Source organism: Venturia canescens, chromosome 4, assembly GCF_019457755.1.
Source record: "Venturia canescens isolate UGA chromosome 4, ASM1945775v1, whole genome shotgun sequence".
NCBI lineage: Eukaryota > Metazoa > Arthropoda > Insecta > Hymenoptera > Ichneumonidae > Venturia > Venturia canescens.
The window spans coordinates 14,877,889-14,895,652 of record NC_057424.1 but is presented as its reverse complement, the minus strand read 5'-3'; the positions used below and the strand labels follow the sequence as shown (position 1 = coordinate 14,895,652).

General features: G+C 41.4%; 1 protein-coding gene across 8 annotated transcripts in view; it reads right to left on the bottom strand.

The window, feature by feature from the left end:
* LOC122408999 (synaptogenesis protein syg-2-like) overlaps positions 1-17,764 on the bottom strand; it is a 225,695-nt gene that overhangs the window by 9,028 nt on the left and 198,903 nt on the right. For 7 of the 8 annotated variants that reach the window (XM_043416165.1, XM_043416164.1, XM_043416168.1 and 4 more), the window contains 6 exons: positions 11,368-11,512; positions 10,079-10,209; positions 9,556-9,715; positions 6,322-6,621; positions 5,378-5,677; positions 744-986 (listed from right to left, as the gene is read on the bottom strand). In XM_043416165.1, the coding sequence (XP_043272100.1) occupies positions 744-986; positions 5,378-5,677; positions 6,322-6,621; positions 9,556-9,715; positions 10,079-10,209; positions 11,368-11,512 (1,279 nt within the window). The remainder of the gene's footprint in view (positions 1-743; positions 987-5,377; positions 5,678-6,321; positions 6,622-9,555; positions 9,716-10,078; positions 10,210-11,367; positions 11,513-17,764) is intronic. The other variant, XM_043416169.1, reaches the window with a different exon arrangement.

Here is a 17,764-nt window from a genome sequence, read left to right as displayed (position 1 = left end):
CAAGGATATTTCAAAAATACAAAAACATTTTTTTCATGTGAGAAATACTAATTTGTACATGCTTTGTGCGCAAAGTCTGATTGTCGAAATTTCTCAGCTGTGTACAATGTGGAGATCGTAATTATTATCCGAAACGAAAATTCAAATTTTTTTTTCCATTTTCATACATTTTCCTTTCATGTAAACGTCTATCCTAAAATAATCCTATTTCCGCGTCTATCCTAAAAACATTTTCGAATAAAACAATCGATTTTTTTGACTTTCTGAAGCTGGAACCCCCTTAATATTTCGTTTCCACATTATTCGATTTAAATGAGCCCTCAAATTTCAAGAAGTTTGTTAATAAAATCGATTCGTAAGTCCATTTTCGCATATGCGACGATATTAATGTGCTTCGCTCCAAAAACGGAAAAGCGTTTTATTTATAATGATATGAAAATCGATTAGGTTAAAAAACTGATAAAATATTCACGACTCATGCTATCGCGAATATTATTTATGATTGATTCGGTAAAAACGAATTTCAGTTAGTTTGCTTCCTGAGTATCGGCCCGAAAAAACGTGCTGTCTTCGAAGCTTGAATTTAAAGTCGATTGATCGTAACTCAAAACCATATTTCATCGAGACGGTGCGTCCGTCAACATCGGAAAAGTGTGAAAAAATGCAAAGTTTTGTTATATTTTTACGAGATTTTCAAGCCGATGATTTTACATTTACGCGAGTATAAACGTTGATTTTTTTACCTTTATTAGTTGGCACGACATCAGGATTTCTGTCGTCAGCGTCGTAAAGATCTTCGGAGCTCGGGGCCGTGGCTTTTTTCACGGGCAAGTCACCGGGTCTTTGTGCCCGACGTTCGCTTCGAACTTTTAACGCACCGAGTATGATTATAGTGACGAGAAGTAACGCCGCGACGACCCCTATGAGGATACCCAGGAGCGGCGTTATCTCGAAAGGCACCGGGGTACCTGTGAACAAAACCCGCACTACTCTCGTGTAGGCACTTCCATAGTTCGCCACGTCCGGTGTAAAATAAGAAAATAAGAAAAGAAAACAAAAAAACGAGGGAAAACCCATTTTTCATAGCAAAGTTAGAAGAGTTGTTAGAAATATTAAATTCATCAATGGAAATGGGAATTTTCCGAAGATTGAAAGAATTTGAAGCATCGAACCAAATTGAAAGGTCATTTTTCAATGTTTCCTTTGAATTTCGTGCCGAATTTCACAATAAAAGTGAACGAAACAATGAAGTTCCGTTGTCCACCAACTCCCCTCGCCGATACAATTATTGGCTACGAATCAGACGTAAAAAAACGTTCGATAAACGGTAAATTCGTTGACGTACTTCAACGTCTGCGCAAAAAGCTAAATTCATCGTTACCTTGCGACGTTCATAAAGAATCATGAAGACTCATTAGCCAAATTAATTTACGAGTCATGCATGATGAAAGTGTTTGCCCAACGTTTTTTTAAGCACTATGTGCGTCTCCTCGCATACGGCGAGAGAACGAACCAATTTTTTCCCCCACCTTATTTTCTTTTCACCGGATACTCGGTGCTCTCTCTTCTCATATGCTTTTTTCACACCCATCGTTTATCGCCGTATCTCTACGTATAGCCGACTCGTACGTGTGTGAATATGCATGTATTGTAAGAAGCGATTATATTCCGGAGCCAGCGGTCGGGACGAGCTAAAGTGCGTGGTTAATTTTTAATCGAGACGAAAAGTGTTTTGGGGTAGGTTCCTAGCAGTGCCAGGCCCTTATCTCTGATGGATGAAGTCCCTTAGCCGCTTTCACCTTTCGACCTCCCCCTCTCTCATCCAGCTCGCCCCTTATTTGCAGCTCTCGAGCTTACGTTAAGAGACCCTCGTAGTTTTTCCTAAGTTTCTTCCTAACGCGAGATCCCCTGAAATTCGTCTTTCTTTAACGTACTGTCGACAGATTATTCCTTTCTGCCGAGCCTCATTTTACATTCGCCGGAGCTGCCAAACGTATAAATATCAAAATGGACTGGCTCGTATATCTTAGAATATTCATTGGCTAGCGTCCGATTTACGAATTCATTAGACCGACGAAGCGAAGGTTCGTGTCACTGGAATATGATCGTTATTATTTATTCAGACTGGGTCAGGTTGACGAAAAGAATAGCGAAGTATTAAAAATGTACGGTCTTTATCCAAGATTGATTTTTAGGGGGTTAATTATAGTTGAACGATTTATTGAAACGACTAGTGATTTTCTCGCTCATTTCTCGTTCTCGGGAGTTAAGTAATGAAATTGCGTCGCAGTAATCTCCATAAGCGTCTTATTCCCATCGCGATTTTCTCGAACCCGTTTCGATCCCGGCGAGTGGTTAATTTAACCTCAATAAGGCCTGAGCTCTCTTGTTCCCTCTTTCGAGCTCGATTGAATTTAATCTGTAGCGAGAATCAGCAAGAAAAAAGTCTTGAGTTGAAAGAGATCGAAATTGTCGATCCATCCCCCCCGTACATTTATACAGATTTAATATACGCGATTGTGCCAGCTCTGTCTCTCTCCCCTTTGACTTTTAAAGGTACTCTTTCCTCCTCGATTCGAAGCATCCCATTCGAGCGTTGATATAATACGTCCCTTGGCGTAACGCCAGAACTTTATGACACGACATTCGCCGGAGCTTTTTCTCCTCAGATTCAAACTCTTCTTCGTCACCTACTCGAATCTTCGAGGGCTCAAGTTGTACCATTCTCGCACTGGATACAAAGTATCAGTGATTTCTTCATGAGGGACGAGAGAGAGGGAGAGTTAGTTTTCCCTCTGCGCATCGATGCAACGAGTACGGTAAGAAAGAGGGAGATTCGAGTTCTTCCAGTCCCTCTGTCTGATGCTACTATTTTTTAACGACCCATCTCTCCACTTTGTACATTTTCCAACGAGATTCGAGTCAGCTTTTTTCCCATTTTTTTCCTTTCAGTTTCCAAAACCGTTCTGGAGCGGAGTTTCGAATTTTTCGCAGTCATTCCCCACTGCACCGAGTGATCAAAAATCGTCATCCATGCTGAGTGTTTCAATTTGTATGTAAACGCGCAGGCTTCAAACAAAATAGCGTCAACGAAAATTCAATTTTGCAGATCGATCGATACAGTCTGGAATGTCTTTTGTATACTTTAGTCTGGTGCGATTGAATGATGCTGCGGGGGAATGACGTTGTACGCGCTCCGCTGGCTACGATTCGCGTGCTGTTAGTCTACAGGCGGACGCCTCTTTGAAATCCGAGATATTCATTAAATGCAGCGATGGCCTTATTTATTAAAGTACTTCTTCTTCTCTCTCTCTCTCTCTCTCTCTCTCTCTCTCTCTCTCTCTCTCTCTCTCTCTCTCTCTCTCTTTCATCCCTCAAATCATATATACATATAAATCCTTCTCTCGCTTTCCATGAACCTCGTACTATGACGCCATCCCTTTTTCTTGTCCAGAATACTCGAAAAGCCCCCTGTTTCTCGTCTGCCTGGCCAACCTTTTCGCTCTTTCTTTTTTTCCCCTTCTCTCACTCTCTCTTTTTTCCACGCTCTCTCTTCCTCTTTCTTTCCGTATCGTCGTCGAGGTTGCCTCGTCGACGCTTTATGAATCTCTAACTAACGAGCTCCGAGTGAGTCCCCTCTCACTCGGCTTGGCTATATATAAAATATAAACACCTTTACATTATATACTTATGCATATATAATGCGTATAAAGCTGATGAGATTTCGAATCTCCTGAAGTATGTAGTTCAAAGCCGAAACTTTTTTGCGGCACAGAAAGTATACGTACAAGCGAGAGTATATCGTGCAGTAAGAGAAAGGGAGAAACAGTATTTTCTTTTATTTTTCATATAATACTGGCATAATCTCGGTACTTGTTTTCTTTATTTTTTTTATCACTTAAAACACGGAGGGTTCATTGAATAAAATTGAGCGAGACTTTTTTTCTTTACGAGTCCCTTAATAATTCAGGGTTTTTTGTGTCGTGCGAATGTGCTCGTGAACATATTTACAAAATCGTTGGCTTTTTCTTGCCTCCTCTACGAGCAAAAGTGTTCTGACGATTAACACAGTCGTGAATGAGACTTGTCACTAAATTAATTGCTCCGGGCTAAATGTTGTGTAGAGAATTTCTGCTCACGCTATTATTCGACGTACTTTTCAGTGATAGCACAAAATATAGTGCTGCGAAATTATTAATGGAAATGTGTTTCGTAAAGTTGGTAAAAATCGTCTGGAAATGGGGACTCGATGTGCTGTCGACAATCCTTCTGGCTCCTTGTTGCTACATCCGGTTTTGCACCGTCCCGATAAATTCATATCGATTTTCGTTGAGTGTAAAATCGTGTAATCATAAATATTATCCGGATTTTGTGGTTTATGTAAAATTACGAAAATCGAAAGCATGTTTTGGCCTCGAACATTCGGTCGCCAGGTTTTCTGAAATAACTTTACTCTGGTCTGCTATTGGCTGTATGAAATCAACTTTTTTGCTCAAGTATCGATGAGAATTGATATATGCTGGTTTAAGAAATCTCTGCAGCACATGATACGGATGTGAGGGGAGATTTGAATGAAGAATTAATCTCATTGTGGAAGCCTCTACGGAGTCTAGTCTGATGTGAGTTTTATGAAAAAACTGAGCAGACCGAGCCATTCCTTGTTCTCCCCGTTTTTTTATCGTTACCACAGATGGACAATAGCAATTTAACTTGTAAATTTCCCACGTCCTCGACATTCCTGATGGACAAACGAAGACTCTGAAATTTCGATGCGAGCTCTTCTCTTCGTTTATCGATTTTCTCGCTTTATCTTTTTTTCTCTGCTTATTTCTCATATCGTCTGCATCCTTTCATCCCAATATCCAAAAAAACGTACCAGCCGGGCGGCACAACGATCGATTCGTTCGCACTGCTGCTGCAGGCTTTTTTACAGTAAAAAATAAACACTTTTGCGAGGCTGCTTTTCATGACTCAAAGGAACTCAAACATCAATTATTTAACGAATCGTTCTAGTAAATATTTTGTGCAGGTCGAAAACAGTAATTAACTTTCTGAAATTTTGATTGAATTTTTCATCTTTGAAAAATATATTTTCGTTGGCTCTATCGTCAATTTTTATAGTTCGCTTTCTCACTATTGGGCTTCCAATAAATCGAGGGATTCGGAAAATTGTATTTTTTCTTTGCCCAGACTTGCAACATATTCTAATTCTAATTTCGAATGCAACGAATTCGAGGACAAGTCTCTTGGTGTAGATTTTCATTGATGTCTGTGCATTGGAGAACAGCAGTCGAAGGTTTCAGCTTCGAACTTAAAATTAATACGAGAAAGAGATCGAAAAAAGAATTGTCTTAGGACTCAGAGGCTCGAGACTTACCAGTCTGTTTTTCAGCGATCTTGAGGGTGAAACCCTCGAGTCTCGTTGGCTCGCTTCTGCCTTTAGAATTGACAGCGTAGAGTTTCATATTGAGTATTCTACCAGGTTCGAGGCCGTGTACTGTGAAAGCAGCATTTTCCCTCGACGTCAAATTCTTTTGGAGTACGTTCGTGTGTTGATCGTAAACCTCGAGGACAAAGTGTTGAGTTTGACCTCCGTCGAAGCCCGGTGTGCATTCGACCGAGAGTGACTCGGTCGTTTGATTCGTCAGTGTACAGTTGTAAGGTGCTTCGGGTTTGCCTGCGTGACAAACGGTCCGGCAAAGAAAACACGAGATTACTCCTTAAATTATGGAAAAAGGGAGGAAATAGCAATCGAGAGGGAGAGGAAAAAAGCCCCGGAGGCATCGTTGTTCGAAAAAAAGGAACAATAATAAAAAGCAGACGAGGCGCGAAGGCACAAAAACATTGTGAGAATTATTCGGGCTACGCGCAGCTGAGAGTGGGTTACGCAGTGGAAACTGAGAGTGAGAGTGGCTTAATTAATATACATTTGTTGGTTCTATTTCTCTCTCTTTTTCTCTAAATTTTTAATGCTTCATGAGGATTAAAAAAACAGTGAGCAAGCATCGAGGCCGGGGAACGGCGCTCTCAATCTTCCCCGAACAAATATTCTTTCCCTTCGAAGTGGCATCAATAATTCGTAAAGTTTCGCTTTTACCCTCCGCATCGAAGTAGCCCTCATGAACGTTTTCCCTGTATTCGATTCTTTTCGTGCTATTGTCGAATACAACGAGGGTGGCTCACGTGCCCAAGTTCATGGGTCTTTAGATACACATAAATTTTTGTTTTGTGCCTTCGAGCATCGCTGCCTATATTCGGACTCGCAGTACCAAGAACAACATTCACTCGCGTGTACAGATTGAAATTTTTCGTATGACTTACCAGCTGGAATAATACGGAATACGCAAGCGGTTTTCTGCGTTCCTGGGGTATTGCTCGCCCAACACAACACCATCCCATAATCCATTTCCGTAACCGGCCTATACTTCAACACACTCTGCGTGTGGCGAGTCGAATTCTTGTAACGATCTACCGGTACGTCGACGAGTTCCTCAGTGTTGTTAAAAGCCCAGCGAAAATTGTTCGGCATCGGATATGCCTCGACTTTGCAAACTATTCGAGCCTCCTCGAGACGCGCCACGCCGTAAATGCGCTGTTGATCCGGCAGGCATATCGGTTTATCTACAAATTAAATGAAAAATTCATGAGCCGTGTCTATCGCAATGTGGAATCAACATTTTTTCTTCCTACGCCCTCTTTTTCCACGTTATCAGGCTTCGAAACGAAATTCGTCGCAGAACTTCGAAATTGTTTTCTTCTCGGTCATGGTGGAAAATCCATTCTCGGATTAATGCCAAACTTTTGCTAATGCAATAATTTTCTGAACAAAATCCAATACAGTTTCGAAGTTGTTGAAACTTGAAGGCTAACGAAGCGCTACATTCACTCGGATTTATCGACAAATTTATTTATGGCTGATGTAGCTTGTCAATTTAAGGGAAATTATTATTATTTTTTAATTCTGTAAGCAATGACTCGATCGCTTAAAAATAGTGTTGAGATGGGCTTTGAGAATACTGTCAGGATTTTTTTTTTCGATCTGTTACCCCGATGAAAAAACCTCCGAGAAGAATCTAATATTATTGGACGAGTGGAGAGTTTAACGAGATAAATTTGCTTCCACTTTGGTTTATGTGAATTCCATAATTTCCCCATTTTTCAAGCTGAGCCATCGGTTTATAATGGATTTGGATGGAGGTCGAGGGTCATATTAGATCAAAGGTCTTATTCGACAGCCCATTAATTCCTAATTCACATTAAAATATCATATTTTCGAATCACTCGATTCTCGAGAAAACTCTTACAAGCTTCTGGAGAGAAAATTGGGTCGATTTTCCAGGCATTGACATGGGACATTGGCTGATTGATTTACTAATATTTACTCTGTCATGAATAGTAGGTTCTGGTGATTCAGGGCGATTTAGGGTTAAGATAGATTGATGGATCCATCGAGGTCTGACAGTTGATGGAAAAATATCATGAAATCATACGGCCCTATTGATAAAAGTGACGTGGAAAAAGTCTTCGTATGTTTGTAACGAAAAAAATCGATCTTCGTTACATTTGCCTTTCAATACGAACATCGAGGATGCTTGAATGAATAAAAAATCAATGAAATGAGTAATTTAAGAAGCAATGAAAACATAGTGTCCATTACAAAAGCTTGAATGATCGAATGAGACGGAAAAAGAGAATTTTTGATGAAAGTACACGCATCGAAGGTCCTTTGTATCTTGGTCGGACGCCAGGCTCTCTCAAACCAAGCAGAAAACTTGGATCCTATGATCTTTTTTCACTCCGCGAAGTAACGCAATGAATTTGAATAGTTCGACAGTCGTGAATGGACGTTTTTTTGAACGATACAAATCCGTGTCTGGGCTAATGGAAGATAATAGTCTGTGGTATATAGCGATGGATTGAAGCATCGAAGAGCTTCTCCCTTTCTCTCGATCTGTCAAAAAGCACAGAAAACTCGAGCGTCGAGGTTGTGGTCCGAATGAAAATAATTCTTGCGATTCTCTGCTATCGTGCTGGTGCCAGAGGAAAAAGCAATTAAACACAACGACGCATCTAAACTCCGATTTTGCTAGCGCAGAGTATTCGATATGTAACTACAGCAAGAGTATTCACATATACATAGATAAATATATATAACAAATAGGAGAGTATAACGAGAGATGGACTGCCGGAAAGAGAGTTTACGTAAAATTTATTAAAACTCTCATGGACAGAGTGCGAGCGGGAGAGATCGAATGGATTTTTGGTTGGAGGTTTTGGTCGATCGAGGGTGAGGTGAGCTGGGGGGTTGCAAGGTTGGAGAGATGTTCGAGTTTTCGCTGGCGTTTTTTTTCATCCTCTCTTCTCTCTCTCTCTCTCTCTCTCTCTCTCTCGTTTTCTCGTCTCCCTTTTCTCTTTGTCTATTCTCCCATATCGTTCGAGGTCCTCGCCCGCGTCCACCGAACACCGGAAGATCGATGGGCATTATTCCTGCGTTCAAATAGTTTCCCTGAACGGGTATAAAGTTCGTCGGCACGGAATAATTTGTCGGTTTTTCCCCAGACCTCATCTCTCCATCTCTCTTTCTCTTCCCCTCTCTTTGCTTTTCTCCGCATGGCCTTGTCAGCTAGTGTGCGTTTTTGTTTTCTTTTATGTTTGTTTTTTAATGTTTTTTTTTTTTTTAATTTTTTTGTTTTTTTTTTCGTTCACCACGATGTTACTGCTATCCAGCTCGTACAGTCGTGTCTGTTTTTTATTCTCTAGGAAAATCGTACACCTCACTGAACGGCAACGTACACGTGGGCAGAGAGGGAAAGAGAGAAAGGGAGAAAAAAACAACGCGAGTTGGTCCTCGTTACAACGACGCTATCGAGAGATGATTTTTTCGGTTTATATTTCTCTCGCGATGGACTATAATCAATCAACTCCTATAACCGAGTGTTTCCAGATACCCATCATGTCAAAGTTATTGATAAAAATCTGAAATATTTTCCTTTCGTTCTCCATCGGATTTTTGTTCATGTTTCACTGTTTTTTTGTTTATATGTTTTTTCTCGACACTGTCAAGTCTTTTTTTTCTCTACTGTTAAGGTGAACGTTTATGTGTTTATTAGTAGGTCATCGCCGCAGGGGACGAAACTGGCTGTTGTATTGAAAATAATCTGAAAGCGTCGGACGCTGTCAGAACAAGCTTTGGTGGTTTCGAATCAATACCTCAGCACTGTGCTGCCTGAGCTTAAACAAGCTCCGATTTCTGTGCACGATCTTTATCGAAGGAATCGTGATTTTTATTGAAATATTCATCGGATTTCTTTTTCATTATTCTCATCCCTTTTGCAGCCAACTTTTCTCGAGGAGAAAAGTTTGACAGCTTAGATTGAAGAATAATTGGCTTGAGACTTGAAATGCATTCTTTGAATTGGCTTCGTATCATGCTCAATGAAAAAAGCACTTCCCAACAATAATAATGCTTCAGTCAAAAACTTACCGTCACTTTCTTCAATGCCAATGAATTTGAACAATTTAATATTATCGCTCGTATCGGTGTTAGTTACTTACACATTATTTTGAGCTCGACACTGTTGCTGAAGCCATCACCCTCGACGTTGGACGCGACGCAAGTATAATTGCCGGCCTGTGATCGATTGACTCCTCTCAGCGCAAGACCATTCGGTTGAACTATGACACCGTTGTTGACATTGTGCTGGATTATTTTTCCCTGTGTTACAACACACAAATGAGAAATCGTGAGGCATCGTTGAGCAGAGAGTTTTATAACCCTCGATTAGTAACGCAAAACGTTTATTTGGCTTTTGAAAATGTTTAGTTTTGGCACAAACTCATCTTCGAAGATTCATGCAATTTGGAAATATTTTTTTTTTTTTTTATCCACAAAGGCCAAAGGTGAACGAGTAAATATACTGCGCAAGTCGCTCCCTAGCTTTTCAAGCATTTCGCTCTTTCGTCTACTTCGTCCAAATATCCACTGTCATTTGCGGATAACTCTCGATAAGAATTTAACAATGCGAATAAAGTAAGAAACGAGCGACACTTCGTTACTGACAAATTGAGAATGACTTACATTGTGCTTCCAAAGAACCTTGTAAGCTTGAGGATTCGCGTGTACTTTGCACTCGAAATAAACGTCGTCGCCCTCCTCGATGTCGTGAGGATTCATGTTGGAGCCGAGTTCGAGAGTGAGGATTGGCATAACTGGTAGGAACACACAAACCAAGATAACAACTTGAGATGTGACAATATTTTATGGATACGTACAAATATATGATTTGTCGAAGAGTGGGTATGAATACGTGTCCGTGAAAATATATGTGAGTGAAAAAAAAAAAAAAAAAAATAAGTTTTGCGCGAGGTACGAACCCCAGCCGGGAATAAGTAGTGTGAGATGAAGCGGGTAGGGAAAAGAGAGCGTACAATAGGTAGTTGGTTGGTTTAGCCGAGGGAAGTGAAAGAGCCAAGTGTTGGAAGAGGAAATAAAGAGGAAGAGAAGAAGAAAGAAGAAGGAGAGTGAGAGAAAAGAAAGCGAAGATAAATAGTGAAGACTGGAAGGAAAATACGGGGAGAGTCGTTCGGAACTTTTTGCCAACTTTTCACAACGCGAGAACGAACCCGACGAGCCTCCGCTCTCAAGGCCCGCGTGGTGAACCCTCCGCTGCGGTAGTGTGCGGGTGTCGAGCGTGATAATGACGTTTCTCAGCGTGCGTAAACGCTCGAACGCTGAAATTTTCTTCGTTTTTTTATTCACTCGTATTTTTTTCCATTCCACCTCCCATCCGCTGGGCCTCGTTTTAAAACCGTTTACCCAACACTAGTATCGAAATTTGCGAACCGCGGTGCGGCAACGGGCGCGTCGAGTTGTTTAAATCCTGCACAGGCTATACCCGCCGAACCTTTCATTTTACCCGGCGTTGACTTTTCTGTCTCGTTATTTCGATTACATTGCCGCGCGCTTGCATCCACGTAATCTCCATCGACTGTTCGTACTCACACTCGTCCCGGGCGCTGCTGCTTCTCCCTTTTCATTTATACCGCTCTCGCTCGCGAATCGTTTGACCGATACCAACCATCCGGCTGAATACGCTTAACTCGTTCAAATACCGGCCGAAATAATATGGAGTCAGGAGCAGAAGGGACCGATAAATTGCATCGTTACATAATCGCGCGCGCGCTCGTGCCGTCCTTTCATACTCGAAATACCATTTGCGGCTTTTCATTCTCGTTTTTACCCTTTAATTGTCTATGACTGTAAATACCCTTGCAATGCGTAAATCTATATCTTCTCGAATAAGCTATTTTCATCGTTTAACTAAAAGGAGAGAATTATATCGGAGCGTCGAAACTCTTGAAACTTACAGTACACGTTCAGCTTCCAATTGTCCTCTTCAAAGCCGCCGTGAACTTTGTCGTTTTCCGCTCTACAAGTTATCACTTTGTTGTTATCCTTCAGCGTCGGATTAAATGTTAACATTGACGTCGTCATATTACCATCTTCTGATATCTGCAATACACCGATGAAATAATGCGTTAGCACATTCAAGTAGTTCGGCCGTTCGACAAAGTACGGCAAAGATCCACTTTTTTTGCGGGAAATGATGTAGTTTAAGGTCCTTTGATAACGATAAGCACAGTTTCGGGACCTCTTACGGGGCAAAATTTACAATTATTTCATTTACAATTTTGAGTCTTCAACACGGTATCCTGTGGGAGAACTCGCAATAATATTAATTGTGAAAAAATTGTACGATGTTCGAGCTTCGGAAAAGTTTATTTCGTGAAGAAAATCACAGATAACGGTTCCTTAAAAAAAACATTACTTTATGGGGCTTTGAAGAAAGAAAACATGAAAAAACTTCAGTTTTTGACGCGTCGAAAGCGGATGCCAGACATTGCGTTGGACTGTTGGTAACAACTGATTGAACTTCGGGCAAATTCAAAGAATCGCCGGAATTTCATCAAATTTATTTTCGAGACTGACTCACGTGCTTTCATTCGTCTAGTAGCTTCGCTTTTTTTAAATGAATTGACCATTCCTTTTTCTCGGTGCCATTACACCGATATAAACTTTCTTTCGCACAATAAAAATGTCCTCTAGGTTATGTGTATTTCGAGTGTCACCGGTATCGACTCGATCATTAACTAGTCGATATTTTTAAAGCATTTTATTACATTCTTACGATAAAAATATTCTCAATGTAAGTGTTTATTAATTTTATTAATAATTGAGATTTAAAATAAATCAACATAAAGTAGTTGCAAACTTGACTAGTCGTAGAACAGTCGGACTACAATGCTGCGATTCATCAGAAATAAATGCTGATCAAAGTTTCGATATGACGCTGAAGTTTGCAACGTTCGAGTCCAACGAAATGATATAAAAAAAACTCTCCACTAATTCCAATAAATCTCCAATTTCGTTTCCTGCCGAGTTTGCAATTCGTATTTTTTCAACCTACACCGATGCTTCGTGAAATAAAAAATCAGTGAATTACAAATGTTTTTTCGTTCATTTCGTTGGACTTCAAAGTTGCAAACTTCAGCGTCGTAGTTTCGATTCATCTTGAGAAATGACTCGTTACAAATGACAAATAAGAATTACGATAAAGGAATGATTCGGGATCATTCGTTTTTCCGGGTTCGTTCAACATTTTTTTTTTGAACACGACAAACTTTCGTTAGTTTCGTGACGATCGATTATTTTTTTTCAACATCACAATTGTTCTCTATTCCTGAAAAAAGGTGCTCCTCCAGCCATGAGATCTCTGCAGATATTATGATAAAATAATTCGTTGGCCCATCGTTCTTCCACAGATTTTTGGTCAATTCAGTAATGACCAGCAACACAACGAAAAGAGCGAGAGTGAATAGAAATGTGCGGGATGAGATAATCGCTGGTGTGCTTGAAAATGAAGTCCGTCATGAACGAGGAAGAAGAGAGGAGGGAGGGCGAGTCGAGAACCTCTAATTTAGCATCAACAACGCCTTAATTGCCAGTAGGGAGTAGGGAGATTGCGATTTGGAGGGTAAATGGAGAAAGACTGGATTGGGGCCAAATCCGTAGCGAGCGGAGGATCCTGCGGAGACAATGAGATTTCGGAAGTTAATTGCGTCCGATATTCAATGGTTTCTGCTGATCGCTTTGGTTGCAGACGCATATAGCCATGTAATCGAGTAAATGAAGACGTGAACTTGGTGCAACAGGACGAGAAATAAATGCTTTGAAATAACGTGCGACTATCCAATGACGGTCAGTCATTAAAATCAACGTTCGGACACCTGCTTAGACAAATAAATATTTCCAGCGATAACTCGCCCGCGTAAAATCGTTGAATGTCAGATGATTCGATCTTATGCTCAGTCGTGAAAACGGTATGAAAATCTGTGCGCGATATGCCAGCATTATCGGATAAGAGGAAAGGCCCTGAGAGGAGGCTCGGGAGGATTATCCACGCCGTAAAATAACTCGGAAGGAGTTAACGATAAACAAACTCGTTGCTAGGTTACGACTTGAACGTGTGTCATTCACATAACCATCCCGTGATTCCCGTAATGGCCATTTCGTCTTGCAGCATCACTTCCGCTTGTTAGTGTCTCGTTGCTTGATCAAAATCCTTATAAAGGCTTGTTACAAGCGCAGGGAGCAGCAGCAGGAAAAGCAACTCGACGATGTGCACGGAAACTGGGATTCACGAGTTTCGTATACGCGTACATATGATTTATACGCGTTTTGTAGCCGTTTCATGAATATATATGTATAATAGAGAGCGTTTATATGCATAGTGTACCGCTGCATCCACTTTGGCTGTGTATAATATTGGCTGGAAAGAGGGGAAGGTAACGATGAGTCCCAAGCGATATAACCCACCTTCGTGTGTACATATACACGCGCGTGGACGCGTGTCTATGTGATATATATGTTAAGGTAACGACGGATTATAACGTTGGTCCGATCTTATCTCGCGAGCTCATCTGTGTGCCCTATTCACGTCAGGCTGCCGCCGGTATAAATCTTTGTGTACCTAGTGCGGAGGTACATTTTGCACGCTAGCTTCATATTCGGAGAGAGTATCGCGAATGATGTAGTGTTCGACAAAGTCTCGAATCCTTGTGAAACTAATTGGGGGGAAGCTAAGCTTTTGTCTTTCCATGCGTACGATATTGTGTTGGAAAAAAAAAATTTAAGAAGCTTTACAACGAAAATAGACTTATTGGGAGATTGAGTCGAAGATGAATTTGCAATAAAAAAGCGACCGTTTCACGAATCTTTTTTGCAAAAAGCAGCTGGCAACAGGGACGCCATTTCGGATGGATTTCATTTAAAATATCGGACATTTATGCCTGCGCTAATTGCTAATGAGCCCTGTAATGGGTTTGAGAAAGTAAGGCAGGAAATAGGATCGATGGACAGGACAACTCCAAATTTGGCAGGACGTTAGATTATAATGTGGAAGTAACTCGTTCCGATTTTCATTGTCCGAGATGGGTTTTCACGAGAGATACTTGCAATTCTTTTTATAAGCTTCAACAGGTCGATCCAACGTCGCTTTTTCCGAGAAATCACGAAGTGAGCTGTTCATTATTTTTCTCGATATCTCCGTCGTTACGCAGAGGGATTAAATAGATTATTCGGCTTTAGAATGTTTCAAAATTTTGACGTCACAAACAATGTAAAATATGAAAAGCCCTGGAGCCAGAAAGCTGGATCCTGGCTAAAGACGTTGCAACGTCCAACAAATACGCAAAATACGTTTGCTGGTTACAGCTGATGAGCTATCAACCGTCGACGTTACATTAACGTATTCCTCTCGCGAACCCGAATATTCTTCAAATAACTGATTTCAAATAACAGTAAAGTAAAAGTGCATGCGAATAGAATGGCAAAATTTCAGGTCAGGTTACCGAATTTTTAATGAATATAAAAAATAACGATTAATCAAAATAAAAATGAATAATACATGTACTAAATAATTCTAAATTCTTGATACAAACTGTCTCACAGTTAGAAAAAAGTGTAAGGAATTCATAGCGACAATAAAAACAAGTTCGAAAAATGGCAGAAGCAGAAGCTTTTCCCGTATAATCGCGACTTCTCAGAGGTCAGGAATCACTTGAGAAATTTCGAGTGCCCTAGTTTGCCCCACCAAAAAATACGCTCATGCGAAAGGAATACCTTAACCGAAAGCGCGCATGAACGAAAAACAACGGTGTCAAATAAAGTAATAATCAGCTCGAACGTTCTCATGCCAAAGTCGCTCAACTTTTTTTTATAAAATAGAGGGAATGATTGATGCGAAGTAATCATCGAATGCATGTTTGCACCATCGATTCGGATAGTCATCCCTATTTATCCGCCAGAATTGCGTACTGTCAGCACACCGTGTAACGTTCTTCATGAGAGTGAACGAAAGTAACGTTTAATCGAACTTGTAGAGACAGCGCAACGATCAAAAGAGGAATAAACAAAGAGTATTTGTTGATGTCGAAAATCTATATGGAATCTCATCTCCTTTGGTTGGTGCACAACGGTGGACTGCACATATTAGGTAGCCCAAATGTGGAGAGCTACGGATATCTGACGACAGAGCAACGGCGAGGAGAGTATCGATAGATTGTGGAGTAGGTAAAGCACAGACGGATGTGCAGAAGGACGGACGGCGACGGACGAATCGAACCCGCTGGACAGGACATGTCGCGCGTTGCTCGAGTCCTACTGCTGGCGCATCGGACAAGAGGATCCTGTTTCCCCTATGTAATATATTAACTGTATGCTATAATACATATACATACGTAAATTGATGCATATATAGTTGAGTATATAGAAAATATATGTACTCTCTGCGTGAGAATCGAGTTGCATGGACGGAGTGAAATTGGCTTGGCGCTAACGGTAATAAATCGAGGAACGGTGGGAGATGAGGTTGCCGGGAAATCGGGACTGGCTGGGATGTTGGCAACAGAGAGAACGAGAGCCGCGGAGCAAAATCAGCCCGGGAGTGAACGGAATGAGAGATGAAAGCATCGGTGACTCTCGCGCGGCCGCGCTTCTTGCTATCGATATACCGTTGATGTGCGTCTAGTGACGTATATTCGCGAACCAGGCAACATTCCTGCCTCCGCCGTCCCTTGATATGTTTTCGTTTTCCCTGTATCTACCGACAAACACTCCACCCATTTGATCAATCGATCGTTTCCAACGTTCGACAACCCCCCCTCCTCTTCCTCTTGGCACCTGTCTCTTTCTCACTCTCTCCTTCATATTATGACATATCGCGCCAAATATTCGCAACGCTACGACCAACCGCTATCCAAAGTCGATGAAATATATGGACGAGATGAGTGGCTAAAACAGCCCTCTGCATTCTACGTCCCATTCCTCATTCGTCGTACATACACATTTGTATGAATTAAAGGACCCTTGACTATATTGCAATATCGTCTCGGCCATTCAATGCCTTATTTTGCTAGCCGCGTATGTGGCATCAAATCGCGAACAAAAATCCAGCGGTTTTTAATTGGCCCTCGTCGTCTCGGCAGTTCACTCCGAATTTTTGTTTTTCACGTTCGATGAGGTCAGCGGATACAGTGGAAAGGCTTGTTATGCCGAACCGTATTTTTCTGCTCATCAGTTCGATTAACTGGTTTATTAAATATCACCTAACGCGCGTGGTTCGACTTTTGTGAGCTTTATCGACCCGGTGATCCTGCGAATCATCCCCGGAAAGGGGGAATAACAAACACGAAATAAAATCATGCGACACATAAAATTTGAAAAACTCATCACGCAGATACGGTTTTTCGGTAGAGGCGCTGACTTTTTATTGGTTATTGGGTTACTTTTCGACGCTGATTGAAGACTCTAGTTTTGCTGTCGAGAACAGCACTAAAGTAGAGCAGTCCAGAGCATGCGCCACTCCGAACCGCGCGTACACGTATACACACTCGATACACCGCAGATTGTTATTTGTGACGATTTGGGTGTTTCGCAAATACCTCTAACTGGCAAAGCTCGAATTTCCACTCAGGTGCCCGATGCGAAACAGGCGCTGCATTATATACACACGCAACTGCCCTGCTCTTTCCCCTCAGGGCTATGGTTCCGATGAAATTCTCATTCGGCTACCGAATCCTTCGTTTTTTTCTTTTTCGTTTATACTTTTTTTTTCATCCCATTGGGTAACCAAAGTGCTTCATCGATTGCGATGCAACGAGAGAAAGAGGTGACTGGTTGATTGAGAGATTTATCGCTCAGATCCACGCTGACTTTTTATATGCTAATTGTAAGTTTTTTTAATTGATTCATGGCTACCGCGTTAGTTTTCCGCTTGTTTATCGACCATTAAGCCAAAACGGCGTTCAACCCTCGATGCATCGGCTCTTCGAATTCCGATATCAAACGAGAAGTACGCACGCGTTTGGACACCAGAGAGAAAAGGGATTGCGGTCAGGCGTATCAAGGGTTAACGGTTTACGCATTCGTCTGGTAACCATCCATAATGGTAACGCACGAAATGAGGCGAAACGGCGAACAAGGCGATAGACAGAGCGAGCGAGAGGTTGCATTCGGTGGGGAAACAAAGTAAGAGACAGAACGCTACAGAATGAGCCACCTCATCACGAAAGCATCGCGAACTCTCTCTCTCTCGCTCTCTCCCCCTCTCTCGGGTAATTGCCCTGTGGCGTGCTTGTCCGCAGGAACGCTAATGGCAACGATGCAAATACCGATACCTGCTACACCTAATGTCAGTGATTTTGA